The sequence below is a fragment of the Ambystoma mexicanum genome, chromosome 2q, assembly GCF_040938575.1.
Source record: "Ambystoma mexicanum isolate Mex_15411 chromosome 2q, UKY_AmexF1_1, whole genome shotgun sequence".
NCBI lineage: Eukaryota > Metazoa > Chordata > Amphibia > Caudata > Ambystomatidae > Ambystoma > Ambystoma mexicanum.
In genome coordinates, this window is record NC_090924.1 from 481,056,822 (window position 1) to 481,072,182 (window position 15,361).

The window sequence follows — 15,361 nt, forward strand, 5'->3', positions numbered from 1 at the left end:
TCCATATTTATTTTTCTCCTACATGTTCAACATCTATTTGGATCTATTTGGGGTATGTGCTTTGCTTTATTTTGAATTATCGATTATATTTATGTGTATTGCGATGAATGTTTGATATTAACATTGTGTAGATTATACACTCACTTCAGTACAGCCCTGAAGATGGTCTCAGACCGAAATGCATTGGCATATGTACTATTGTGAATAATTAGACCTATCGATTTTGAGTTGCCTCGTAATATTTGAACTAATCAAGAAATATAAAACCAAGAAATGTGAATTAAACATTTCTCTTGGAAAACTTTGTAGCATTTGGAAATATATTTTGTTTGACATTTGAATTATTTTACGCAAGAGCTATATATGATTGAGCAACCTTATTTAAGGCCAACTGAGAAGCACCAGTCTTAAGTACGGTATTTTTACCTTACTTTTTCTTGCAATTTGTTTAGTGCGATCCGGATGCCACAGGATCACTTATAGACTGGCAGCTCCAGGTTAAAATATTACACAATTTTCCTAAATGAACTTTATTTATATTAAAGGACCCAACCACTGTGGTGCCCACCTTCACATTGTATTTCTGTACTCTTTACAAATACCTTTTGAGAGCTGTCTGAATACACCACATATTCAGCTCAAAATCAGTACTTCATCTTTTTTTCGGAGCCTGGGCAAGGCCAAAGTAATTGCCGTTCTCTGATCACTTGAATAACATGTGTCACAGATGGCATCAATAACAGTCTAACTTCCAAAGTTAGTTCAAGGGGCTTTATTTCTATTTTGTAGGAGAGGGGCTCTAATGGTCCTCCCCTCTATCTAACCTAGAAATGGGTGATCCTTCCCTAGTCCAGGTGTCCCTCAACCCCAGCCTGAATCACCAAAGATGGGTAACCCATACTATCTCAAAAGTGCCTGGCTCAAGGTGATGGCCTAAAAGCAAAGCACCTTATCTGTCTAAATATGGGTGTCAGAATTCAGGAATCAGGTGGGTGGAGCCAGAAAGTTCTCAAAGCGAGATACAACTTGGAGAAACACAGTCGTAGTAGGGAAACATTCCCGACTTTGGATCTATATAAGAAACCGGCCTTAACGGCCGTTACCTATGGCTCTGAACTTTAGGGCTATGATAATACAGGGGATTTAGCCATCACAGAGCATACATTTCTGAAAGGATGTGTTCTTTTACCAAATAGCACCCCGTCCTCACTAGTACAATTACAACTTAACATTACCCCACTTGGTGATCAGGTTGCATTTCAGCCCTTCCTATATTGGGAACGGTTATGGAAAACAGAGGGCCTGGAGATTTATCGAGATGCCATAAAACCCTTGTCACTGGATGGAGGTAAAAGCATTAAGTGAGCTGTGTACATGAAGTCTGTTCTCTGTGATCTAGGAGCTGTTGGCCTATGGGAATATCTGTCTACTCGACTTGGTGCAAGTGTATCCATCTTGAAGGAAGCCATCAAAATAAATGCGAGGGAAAGGTAAAAAAGTAAGGCTGTATCCGTGAGGCAAGGCCCGGAATATTTATCCCTCCAGATGACGATTGGTAGTCAACATATATGTTGACCTAATAAATCCTCCATAGGAACGATCACTGTGTGCTTGTCTGAGATTGGGATTCTGCAAACAGCCTTTTTTACAAAAACTTGAATTGATGGCTCGGGTTTGTGTCATATGTGTAGGTTGGATGAATAAACATCTATTCACTATATGTTGAATTGCCCCAACACAATGAAACTGAGGGGATTCACCATGTAGATGAGGCTATGATGTATTGAAGACAGTCAACCCAACTACATGGTTCTATTTGCAACAGCAAGGTATATGCACAGAGCTTGGCTTCAACGATTAAAGACTCTGAAATATGCTACCATGGGAACCTGAGTTATATACTGATGCAATCCTATAGTTACATTTGCTATTTCTAAATCATGCTTCTTACCTTGAGGAATAGGGGTGCAACTTGTGTAAAACTGTGAGGCTGCGAACTTGGCTCTCCTCGCACGATTCCTGGAACTATCAAATATATGGGTTCTGTTTTGCACTCAGATGGTAACACCTGTTAGTTAATATATGATTTTAGCAATTAATTGGGGCTACCTATTCACCCCGATGTTTAATATCTTTGATTTGGAGTTGTCTTATATAGTTTCACTAGCTGTCCGCAGCAACGCGTTGCTGTGGCTCAGTCTGGCTAAATGGAAAAGAAAGAAAAGGTGTCTGTGGTGGATGGGTGTGGGGAATGCTTTGGGCAAGGAAGGGAGGTGGTGTGGAAGCTGGGCTTCGGTTGGGCTGGGGCTAGGGGTGGGTAGGTAATCAGATTCACAGAGGGCATGGGGGTTGACCCTACCTCCGCCCAGGGATGTGATATTACTGCATTAGAATGCCACACAAAATCAGCCAACGAAAATCGGTCTTTTTTGTATGCAACCTTCAAAATGCTGAAATATCATATGGAACCCTCACCCAGGCTGAGAGTGGTCCCCATCTGCTCTTCTCAGGGTCACCTACTGATCGTGTCACACAACACACATAGAAAGTAATGATGTGTCTTCTTCAGTGGCAGCAATGATCCATTAGAAACCTACATTGTAAAAAGTGAGTTTGTTTTTTCTAGATTCCAATGACCAGCAGGTGGAATCTTTTTTTTTTTTTTAGGAAACCTTATTTCTGCAAATCCCTGTGTCCCAATATGTTTTGATCTAGTTCAGGAGATTTTTGATAGGTTCACTTAAGAGCTTTAATACTAAACCGCTTTTTCTTCTGAGAAAATGGGGCACGATTGCTGACCAGAAACGTTTTGGAACTTTGACTCAAACAGTCCCGACCAGTTTGCTTTTCACTCCCCATCCTACCTGAGACTCGGTGTTCTGCTCCCCACTGTCTTCACTCCATGCTGCCAATTGCCCACTCTCCCCTGTTAGCTCCCTGCTCCTTTTTGTCTCTTCTTCCATCACTGTGTTCTTCCCCTATGATTGTAAAGCGCTCCGTTGCTTCTCGAAGCTACGGCAGAGCTCAATATATACCCTAATAATAATTACCCCCACGTAAAGAGAAGTAGATAGCATCACTGCCAGTTCTAGCCCCTACATTGCTATGTGCGAGATAACAGTGCACTAGTGCTGCTCCACGTTCAATCGTGAAGAACCATCTCGCAACCACTGAGAAGTCCTGATCCAGTTGGTGCCACATGCACCACAAAGGCTATATGAGTACTCCTCTTTTCAAGAGTTATTAGCTCAAAGCCACCTCCAATTCTGGATTAAGTCATTTGATGGAGTATGACCTCCAGCAACTGTGTGAACATGGACGTCATTTGGGGGTAGCCAGGGGTAGCATTTGCGTCCGAACAAAATATAAAGCTATGTTGTCCTGAACAACAAACAGCTTAGAATAGGCCCTGTTTTATTTAAATGACAGGAAGACTAATGAAAATGAAAGAGTTTACTAAGCATTACTGTTCAGTTAAAGCATAACTGTTCAGTTAATTATGCTAGTTGGTAATCAGTTTCTTTGTTTGTTCATGCATTTATATATATATATTACAGGGCCTGCGATATCGGCCCTGTAGTTATGGTTAAATTGCTCAACCCTTAGGAAGTTATAGGGGGATCTCAAAATGTTTTTTTTTTCTGTAGACCCAATGGAAAACATTATTGGTCATGCCGCTGGGTGGATTTATACAAAATTTGTGGCAGGCGCAGGGGCTTGGTCCCGAAAGCATGCTTTTGTAAATTTGGTGTAAATCCGTCCAGTAGTTTATTTTAAAACGACGAAAATATAGGTTCACATTTTTTTTTTATATCTGGGTTCGGTCCGCGGACTCACTTTCCCTGTTCGCTCCGTGGACAGGCCTCCGATTGGCCTAGAGGGTGGCGTGATGTCCGCCGACATATTTTTGAAAACGCCCGCCATGTTGGATTTGCGGACATCGCCCATTAGCCGCGAACATTGCTGTGGAAACATTCAAAAACACAACATTGCGCTTGTCAAACTAATGAAACAATGTCTGGGGAGGTGAGGGGTGATGAGGATGGGATACGGCCATAAAAAGCCAGAAAACTGAGTTTTTCTTCTCCAATGTCCGCAAACAGTCATGGGCAGTGCTTTGTTGTTCGCGTATATCTTAGATGTTCGGGTGCATCTATGCTTATTTCTGCATTACAGGGTTGGTGAAAAGCAGTTTTTGAATTGCTTATAACTTTGGCACACTCAATGACTCTGCATGGAATTTTGGAATTGAATTCTAGACCTGACTCTGAATGGGTATGCAAAGTGTGGTGCTCTTTTGTCAAGTAGGAACAAAATTAAAGGGGGGGCCCAAAAATATTGTAAAGGCTTATAAATGTGGTGCCATTTGACGAATCTACTCAAAAGTTTGCAAAACGATTTTAGTTCTAGATTTGAATGTTTTTGCAAAGTTTGGTGGGATTTTGTCAAGAGGGGCAAAATTAGAGGGGGGTTCTCAACATTCTGATATGGCTTATAACTATATTGCCGTTTGACAAATGTGGACAAAGGTTTTCAGAAAGATTATAGACCCAACCTTGAATGTTTGTGCAAGTCTGAATGGATTTTGGCAAGTTTGAGCTAAGTTACATTACTATTGTATGTATGTACATTTTGACACTTTTGAGTAAACATGGCGGATCTGCAGCAAACGCGTATAAGGCACATTGGCAAGGACCTGAAAGCATGGTTTTGCAAATGTGTCCATTTTTATTTTTTGAAAAGTGTCATAATATAGAGACAAAAAATAGTATTATACCTTTGGTGACTAAGGTATAGCCTGTGGCCATGGACAGTGGACAGATTGTCCGGGTCATGGCCCAAGGCATTGACCCGGACAATCTGCCTACTGGCCGTGACTACAAGGGATCAGCAATGGGGTTAAAGTTGGCAGGGAGACAAAGACCCGGCTATGTAGTAAAGTTTTTTAAAATTGGGATAGGTTTGAAAGGGAAAACAAATGTGCTCATGGGTTCAGGTTGAAGTGCTGGATGGGATTGCAGCAAATATGCACGAGGAGGGTCAGCAAGAACTGAAATGCACAAATATGTCCTGTGTTTTATTTTTTAAAGTGTAAAATGTAAGTACACAACACAGTGATATAACATTGGTGTCTGGGCAATGGGCCTGTCTGTCAACAAGAAGAAATGTGTACTGTAATTTTCTTATTGGGGCATGTGGCATGGCCGGAGCGGTAGGTTTGAATGGGAAAAAATATTCCAGTTAAGGTTACTGCCTGAAGTGGTGGACCTGACTACAACAAACGTGTGCGATGAGCATTAGCAAGGACCTGAAAGCATGTTTTTGGAAATATGTTTTTGTTTTATTTTTTGAAAGTGTAAGAATGTAAGTAGAAAAATTAGTGATATACATTTGGTGTCTGGCTAGTGGGCATGGTCATCGGCAAACGCAAATGTGTACTCTGATTTTCTCATTGGGGAATGCGGCATGGCCAAAGCCTATGCCCCATGGATTTGGAGACAAGCCATGGTTGCAAGCCATGAGCACTGGCCATTGTTTACATTATTAGGGTATAGTAGACACTGAGCTACGTTGCAGGGTAGGTGCAGTGAATAATAGGGGTGGTTCGATTCGGCTGTTGCCATGGTGGAGCCTTATGCCGAAGACAATTGAACAATGATTTCCATCCCCAGCATGCGCTGCTGATAGCGACAGACATAAGTATGTGTTGCAAAAAATATGTTTCTTAAAGGAGGTTTATAGTTCTTTCATATATTTGAAAAGAGGAATTATTAATAACTTATATATAGTGATGTTACACCACAAAACATTTTCACGTATAAAAACCTATTGAATTGACAGAAAAAACTTTGTTAACGGGTTGTTATGGATAAGATGCATCCCACCCTTGGTACTCCTCTGCTCCAGTAGTTGCCCAGTGGCATCCCACCTTGGCATACCTTGGCATTTATCTCCTGTGATCTCATGAGCATTTGCCTATCCATACTGCCTGTTCTATTTATGCACTTCTCTCATTGCACAATGCATATGTGCATTTTTAGGAGCATTGTAAGGGAAATGTAGATGCAAAAGATTTGTAAAAGATTGTTAAGTGGCAGTTGGTGTGTGGAAGCTTAATATGGTCATAGGGTTATATGTACAATTTGTGGACATGATTGGTGGAAGGTTGTGTGACTGTTTGAAAGGGAGTGTTACAAATATAAAATGAGAAACTGTAGTAGGGCTGCCCTGTGTGATGGTTTGCACGTGCCATCTGGGTCTTGTAATGATCCATGGGGTGGAAAGGGGACTGTGGAAACAGTGGATAGTTATAAAGGTCCATCGATTTTGGTCCTTATTGTATGCTAGGGAAAAGTATTTGGGACAGAAAATTGTTTCTATCATTTTATATTTTTCTCTGATAAAGAATTGTACATTAGCACTCTGAGCAGGGCAGCCAGCAAATCAGGTGGGTAGGAACGTGGGTTTGAACCACTGGTACAAGCCCGCATTCCAAACCTCCTGACGGCCGGTTGTCCCTGCCGCCATCTTCCTCCCCACCCTCCGTCCCATTTTTGTATTTTTATTCACCCTTCTCCCCCACTTACTGTATTTTGGCGGCGGCAGGTGCCACTGCCGCATTTGCTCCTTCGTTTTGCGTACCGCAAGCTGCCATGGAAAGGGAAGAGAGAGTGCGTATGGAGCCCTGCCTTCCCTTTCCATGGTGGCCATTTTGGAAAAGATTGTTCTTCCTACAGCGGGACACTGCGCGTGTCCTGCAGTAGGAAGGAAAATCCTTTTCTTTCAGCACCTCGCGTTACTGCTTTGGCAACCCGGGCTGCTAATGGCCTTCATCCCCCGTTGCAGGGGCTGGGACGAGGATAACGGTCAGAAGCCCTTGTTATGCGCCCTTGCTTTGCATGAGCTGATAATTTGGGCTGCCGGGCAGTCCTACCCCGTTCCAGCCCCTGGAATGGGGGATAAACGCTACATTATTCCCAGTAGCATTACACAAAATGCTAATGGAAATGTTGGAAAATCTTATTGAGTCTATCTACTTTACTGAGAAATGTAAAGTAGATGGAGTCTATGAGATTATTTTTTTTAGTTCTATTTTTAGTTCTATTTTTTAACTGTGAAAGGTTGTTTCTAAAGGAACCTTTTTTTTTTGCAGGAGAGGTCGGAAAGTAAGGTGAGGAGGGAAATGAGGGAAGAGACACAAAGCAGTAATACGGAGGAGCAGGTGGACAGGGAAAGATGTTGAGCGTGTGTTACATCTAAGGTAGGGGGCAGTGTTTCTCATGCTCCTTGATTACAGCTTCAAAAGCACTTTGAAATTACTCCCCCTGCAGAGTGGTGTGTTGCAGTATATACAGAGTACTGTTGTCTTCGAAGGATATGGGTCAACAGCCTCTTTTATTGCTTGCAAGGTAGCTGGTGGAATTTTGTGTCCCGCAGAGGTAGGCTGTGTGGTTACAGTATTGGTTTAGGAAGATTAGGTGGGGGAAGACAGCCTAGTACTTGCTAAGGAACAACCTTTCTGAGAGCATTGCAGTGGTTGGATTTAGTGTGGTGGTGCATGGAGGTGGTCCCGTAGGAGTACTGCCCAGGTAGCCTACGACTGAGTAAGTGCATTTCATTTTGGTAGCTTTAGCCTTTGGTACATTCCCAACAGTGGTAAAGAACTGCCACACCCATGATTCTCTTTGAGTGCTAAAGGTAGTCACTTCCTCTACCTCATCTTCTTGGTCCTCTTCATTGTCTTTTGAAGTACTGAGCTTCTTTTGTTGTGCAGGCTCCTCCAGCTGGTGGTGGTGATGGTGGTGGCTCTTGGGGAGAAGGCATGGCAATGGCTGATGCCATTTTTAAGATAAATAGCAGTTTTGCTAATATTCTTCGAAGTGTGTGCTCCATGCTAGATTGTCAATGGATAATGAGTAAGAATAGGTGTAGGAGTTGTGCAAGGGTACATTTTGAGCTTGAATGTTGCTAGATGAGCAGAAAATGCAGCCCTGAACTGTTCACAAAGCACAGACCTGATTGCCAAGTGCGGACGAGTTTGCCGACATGTCATCATGCCATGCGCATGCGTGAGATCACGTGACACGGTTCAGAAAGTCTGCGATGAAGTCAGACCTTTGCGAACGTCGACGAATGCAAAAACAGTGGCAAATTTGCAAAAAGTGTATAGATGTGTTAAAAATGATGCTAGAAGGTGAGAAATGGCAGAGCTTTAAGGGGCTATATTAGGGTAAGTATTATATTAGTAAGTTGTAGGAAATTTGCATGCACTGGTAAAAACCCATGAAATTCACTGAAAAAACTTTGTTAAAGGGACGTTATGTGGAGACACCTGGGCATATAAAGCTGTACCTGGCATGTGAGGAGATAATGGATAAACCGTACTTTGGCATAAGTTTCTGCACTTAGATTATGGTCACTTTACCGAGTGAGGCAGTACATTGAATAAAATGATTTTAGCTGGCGTACAATGGCATTTGAAGCTGCACTTATCATTCGGTAACAGTACTTGAGCATATGAACATATGGGCCCTCATTACGAGTCCGGTGGTAGCCGTGCCGATAAATCTGTCAGGCTGCCGTCAGACCTGTAAACAGTTACCGGCGGCTGGCTTGCCGGTAACACCGGGGTCTTACAACTGTGGCTGCCGGTAAGTCAGGCGCCGGTAACTGTGTTGTTCCCCATTCCCATAGAGTCCCATAGGATTCTATGGGAATGGGGACCACTGTAACACCGGCACCGTCAATGAAGGAGCTGGTGTTACAGTGGAAGTCTGCGGTCGGGTGCCGGTCCGCCCGCCAGGGCAGACCTGGCGGCCGGGAAGGCAACTCGCCCGCAGACCTGTAATTTGCCAGTCCGGAAACAACGCTGCCGGTAAGCTTACCGGCACCATTGTATCCAGGCCAGCAAACTCGGAATGAGGGCCATGGTCTGAGACAAAACAGCTGAAATGCACTGGCAGTAAGTAGCTACATGAGGCTCGATTGAATAGCACTTTAAGTGCCTCTGACTTATAATGACTCAGCTGTATGTGTCTCTTAACTGCACCCTGGCACATCACAGCAGGACTATTCTCAAAACGGCCTAAACCATGTATTGGGAGATCATACACTTCTTACCACCATGGATAAGTTATATGTTACACAAAAAGAAGGTATACTAATAGGTGTCTAAACCCAAAATATACAATGGCACTGGGTATATCTATACCTCAAATTCACACATGAACGTTAAAAACGTTGTTTTATTAAACATATAAATGCTAATACTTATAAAATGATCACATTGTATAAAACTCCATAAAAACATATAAAACATATATTTTACAGTACACAAGAAATACAAACAATGTGGGTTGATTCTTCCAATAACTAGGCCAACACCATGTGATACTTCAGATTGGGGTCGTTTTCCTTTTTTACACAAATGCTGTTATTGTTTACTGAACCCAGCTTGCACAAGTTTCTGCCCCTAGAACACAGATAAATGTGGGACATTCATCAGGGGTATATAGTTGCTTGTGTATATTAGTGGTAATAAAGACTTCTTTCTTATCACTCCTTCTCTGCCAAGTGTGTTCAAAGATGCCAACCCTACGGGTTAAAGACACTCTATTTGAACTTGTATTAAAATGTATCTATTATCACTAAGATCTTATGATTACACCTTGATGAGGATATCCCCGATCCACCTAGGGGTCTAGATATGTTTCTCTCTTACATACCTTGTAGACTGTGGGGAGAAATGTCCACAATCTGTATTGCACCAACAAATGGTGATAGAGCGGAAGATTTCCTTTTCTTGGGGAATTCCTCGCCACTTGTTCTTCTATTCTATAGTAAATGGAGACAAAGGGAACTGTCTTAAGGTTGTGTTCGTATGTTTAGGCATAAAAATAGATATACAGTATTCTTTTGTCATGGAAAGTCCTCTTACCTGTGAGTAATAGAAATCAAATTTGTCCACCCTCCAGTATGGTCACTGAACTGTTTGTACAGTAGGTTAGCCAAGGTGTGCTGAACCAATGGGCAGCTACAAAAGAAATTAATAAAAAAGAAGAAAGGCATGCTCAATATATGGATTTTCAGCCAGTAAATCCCTCATGTAATGTTGATGTATGGTAATAAGGGAGCCACCACACTTACTTGGAATATGCTCATTTCTGCACGCATGTCTGAAATACAGGTCTTCAAAAATTCAGAGAGACCCCTTTCAATGGGGGGAAAAAAGGAAACCAGTCTTTGTCACCATCTATAGGGATATAACGTAGTTCTAATGAAAAAATGTAAACTGAATCATGCTTCTTTTTGTGTAACATCACAGCAGGACTCAAGTTTACAAAGTTGACAACTAAAATACCCATTTGTTTGCGTAAGGAATCGTGTATTATTGTATCTACCTTAAACATATTGTAGATTTTATTTACATCATTGATATCACTTCCTATAATGTCAATGGGATTAAAAAAGCACTTGATGCCTCCTCGTGTGATGTCACCAGGTGTGTGATGTTACTTCCGCTATCCCCGGCATTTTTTTGAATTGACGTCACTGTGTGTGAACAAATACACCAAAACAACCTGAGACAGTGATCTTGTCCCAGTGGGCCTCATTTAGAGTTGTGCGGGATTTCATACAAAATGCCACCAAATTGGCAATTCTGTTGGTGGTATTTCTGAAAATGCACCTAATTCATAGTTTACCTCCAGGTATTCCAGAAATACCACTTCTACCTGTGTTAGCCATAGCATGTATTTATTTCCAATAATATGATATGATATGATATGGTATTACCTTTTTTTGGTGATACCTTTTTTTAGCCTTTTGATTCATTTACATTATTGTATATACCACTAATGTACATTTTTTAATTTAGGGTAAATTCTGTCCTTTTTTGCATTACTGGGTTAGGTGAGGCAAGAGGGCATTGTAAATGCCGACCTTTTCACCCCCTTACCATGGTCTCTTCTCAAACCTGAAACACATTTTAGGGCCTCTTTGGAGATTTTACGTCTACCTATAGGTGGAGGTTAAAATGGGCACCTTGAATTGGGTGGATGGTCAAAACAACGATGTTTGGCAAATACTGCTGATTTTACCATTACCTCCCAACTCTGAACGAGGCACACAGTAGTGTCCTACAAAGTTAGTGCACAAGAATCTCAAGACAAAACATCTAAGTTTGGACTTGAAGGAAATGAAGAGAAATTCTTTACTACTACATTTTGTCTGTGCAAATTCTTTCCTGCAAAGCTTGGTGTTTTGAACCTCTGACCCTATCACCTCCTGCAGGGTGGTTCATTCCTTGAACCCTGGTGAGCTATCAGTACTGTGGGCCAAGGTTAACGTAGGGAGAATTTTGTTATCTCTGCGAAAAGCTTGTGTTCGTGTGTGGTGGGCCCGTGTCACTTTCAGCCTTTATTCTCCTACCCTGCCAGCCCCACTACCAAGTCAGTGAGTGCCTTACTGTCACCGTAACAAATGAGACGTCAAATCCCAAATCCTTTCACTCTTGCAGCAGGCGGTACACTTTATTATGATATTTAAATCAAATTTGAAAGAAAAGCAAACGTAAAATATGGAAGTGTTTCATATGTGTTTTCTATTGGCATTATAGCATACAAAATTTGGCATCATTGTGAGCAGAGAATTACTTTCAGGCTAATATTTTTGGCAAAATTGTAGACAAGATAGTCGGTCATACCGCATTTTCAACCTCTTTTAAAGTTAAGAGATCTGTACAGGTGACCTGTAAGCTCAATTTATGATTTACATCCTACAGGAAATATTCCCAGGACATGGGAGTTTGTTGAGGAGTCGTTGGAGGTGTTGCAGTTTCCTTTTTCGTACTGTTGGCAGGTTTTTATTCACTTACTGTCAGTAAAGAGTTCCCCTGAGCTACGAGAAGCACAAGAGAAGGTAAGATGCCAATTATTAGAATAATACAGATTCAATTGTATTGAATTTTATATAAGTCATTTTTATCGGAGTAAAGAATAAAGTGTAGAGAGAAATTTAGTAAGCAAGAACACACAAGTGGCAGGAAATGCATGACGCGTCAACAATGGTAGGTTATTCAGCTCTGCACCATTTGCAAAGTAAAGCCTCTGCCATTTTGCATGACTTCTCAAGGCTATCGTCTGCCTTGGATTAGTGAGAAACTGGCAATCTTGGAAGAACACACATTGTATTATTTGTTCTAGATTTTGGTTTAATTGCTGTTTGAGTAGTGGATACTGCTAGTGTAAATGGGGGGCTTATTAAGCATTTTGTGAGCACTTCAATATTGTTTTTTTTTCACTTTGTTTTTTTAAAAGATTTTTTTCTTAAAACACCAAAACCTGAGTAACAAGTTGTTCAAAACGCAGGTAACATACCTTCCATTAACCCCCCCTTCACTTCCTCCCTCCCCTCACAGGAACACTACCAAGCCAACCGGTTGTTGGGGACAAGAAAGTAATGAGACCAAATATCCAACCATAACTGACATGATGGGTTCGACAAAAGGTGCTAGAGCAATTGTAGGTTTCCTAGACTGGGTGAGCCAAGTAGGGCTATATCGTAACCGATTATTAAAGTCTCCGGGTACTGCATTGTTCATTCAAGAGGACCACCGTCCAGTTCAAAAAGAAGGGATCCAAGTTATTATGGGTTATTGCTGAAAGCTTCTCATAAGTAAAGATTGCACATAGCTGGGTAAGCCACTCTGTCTTGGACAGGACAGTAGATTGTTTCCATTTCTGGGCAAGGGCTAGTTTCCCTGCTCTCAGCATCGCCTTGATCACCTTCCGGAAGCAGCTAGATTCCGAGTCAGGGGACGGAACGCCAATGAGGAGCTTGAGGGAATGCATGGAGGGTGCAATGCCTACAATATCTTTAATCCAACTCAAAAGCTCTGTCCAATGAATCTGGATCGACGGACACTCCCACCACATATGATATCAAGTTCCCCGCTGGGTGCACTCCCTGGGGAAGAGAGGGGATGTCCCTGCAAACATTTTTGAGAGCCTAGTAGGAGGGAGATGCCAGGTATGGAGAGTTTTAAAGTTGTGCTCCATAGCCGAGGAATAAAGGGAGCCTAACAGGATAACCTTGTAAATTGCCCCCCAGGCCGCCTCATCCAGAACCGTCCCCAATTTTTCCTCCCAGTATTGTCTGAAATTTTTCCTACCTTCCAGATTCGCTGTGATCAGAACATTGTAAATTCTAGACAGTGACCCCTTTCTCGTAGGGGATTCTGCAATTATTATTTCAAGGGGATCAAGGGGGCGAGCAAGGTCAGCACACCATTTGGGGTTAGTAAAAAATCTTTTGAGGCAGAGGTATTCAAATTTCATGAGCGGTTCCTCCCCCATGGCCTCAACTAGTTGGTCATATTCAACAAAGGCGCTTTGGCGAAATAGTTGGGCGGCTCTCTCCAGACCCATATCCGACCATGCCTGTTTGTTTCGTAAACCCTTTTTACCCAGGTCAAGGGGGGGGGCACAGGGAGGACAGGAGGACAAGATCCTATTTGTTTTATCACTTTTCCATGAGGCCCAGAGCACTCCTAAGGTCGGGTGTGTTTTGAGGTGACCGGGGAGGTCCTTAGTCGGGGTCTAGCGGAGGTCTCGTACTTTCCAAGGACGCGTCTGAATGTCCTCAATATATGTCCAATAGGTATCCAACTCGTCCCTCATTTGTTCCAAGATTACCCTAAGCTGGGCTGCCTTATAGTATTGCCTAAAGTCCGGGAGACCAAACCCTCCAAAGGATTTCTGAAGCGTCAGAGTTGCATGTTTAACTGTTGGTCTTTTCCCATTCCAGATAAATCGGTGGAACAGACCATGCAGGGTCGAGAAAGAATTGTCTGGGTTGATAGTGGGGAGGGCCGAAAAAAGGTATAGGAGGCAGGGGAGAATATTAATTTTGATCGAGACCATGCAACCAAACCATGAGAGAGTCAGCAGGGCCCAGCGTAGGAGATCTACTTTTATCTTGGCCAGGATCGGGGAGAAATTCAACTCAAAGAGGACTCCCAGGTCTCTAGGGAGAAGGATTCCCAGGTAAGGGGAGGTCTTGCGCTCGATTCTCATTCCCCCTAACTCGTTCCTTCCCCTGACTTCCTTTGCCTTTTCACCCATGGGCATTATACATGATTTGGAAAGAGGGTTAGCATTCTCGGGGGATTGGAAGTGAGTCAAGAAACCGGTCAGCATCGGTTCCATCTCCAGCATGTTCCGACTTGTAGAGTCACTCATAGAATAAACTGAACTCTTCCGCTATCTGGGTGTCGTCTGTAGATGTGTCCCCCTCTGGGGAACGCAGTGAGTCTACTCTCCTACTGTTCCTAAGATCCCTCAACTTCCATGCAAGAATCCTGTCTGCCTTTTCCATATATCTCTGTTTTAGGAAGGCGAGTTTCCTTTCTGTTTGTGCTATCAATAGAGCTGCCAGCTTTGCTTTGAGCTGTTGGAGGTCAGCCCATCTCCCCGGGAACATTTGAGACTTTAATTTACCCCCTGGTTGGATAGATTCTATTTACTCTCTAAGTAACCGTTCCTCCTTTGCCCGTTCTTTTTTCTTCCTTGTGCCCATGCCTATGAGAACACCCCTGATTGTGGCTTTAAACGGATCCCAGACTCCCGCGACTCCCACTACCCTGTTGTCGTTGTTTGCAAAGTATTCCTTTATGTCGGCAAGTAGGGTCTGGGACAATTCTTTGTCCTGCAACAGGAGGTTATTACATGACCATCGGGGTCTATCGGGGGGGCCTTTGGGGGATACCAATTTGGACTCTTAACTAAATCATGGTCCAACCAGGGGACAAGTTCTACATTGAAGTTATTTATCCTTTCCCAAAGGGAGGTGTCAATCAGGATATAGTCTATTCTGGAGAACGTAGCATGAGGTTTAGAAAAGAAAGTGAATAGGGGGTCGTGACTCTGGCGTGTTGTATGTGAATCCGTGAGCCCCAGTTCCTCATTAACCCTGTGAAAAATGGAAGCCATCTGTTTCTGTGTATGTGAGTTTGCATGGGGGTTCTCCGATCTCCTATCGCTCTCGGGGTGGAGGACCATATTGAAATCCCTGCCCAACAGCAATGTCCCTTCTGTGAATGCCATGATCTTGGGTTTCAGGTCCTCCCAGAATTGGTCCTGGGCCTCATCTGGGGCATAGACAGCAATTGCTCTTACCATGCTGCCTCTGATCTCGCCCTTTACCATTAGATAGCGACCCTCAGGGTCCTTACGCTGGGCCTTACGAGTGAAGTGAGCTCTGGGAGACACAACAAGTGCTACTCCTCGTTTCTTAGCTGAGTAAGAGGTGTGGGCGATTTCCTGAATGGTCCTGGCTCTGAGAGATGGCTCCTTACCCATCA

General features: G+C 42.9%; 1 protein-coding gene across 2 annotated transcripts in view; it reads left to right on the forward strand.

Annotated features, from left to right (window-relative positions):
* The window catches only part of LOC138569537 (uncharacterized), a 1,144,950-nt gene that overhangs the window by 419,291 nt on the left and 710,298 nt on the right, over window positions 1-15,361 (forward strand). For both annotated transcript variants that reach the window (XM_069647595.1, XM_069647596.1), the window contains exon 4: window positions 11,783-11,919. In XM_069647595.1, the coding sequence (XP_069503696.1) occupies window positions 11,783-11,919 (137 nt within the window). The remainder of the gene's footprint in view (window positions 1-11,782; window positions 11,920-15,361) is intronic.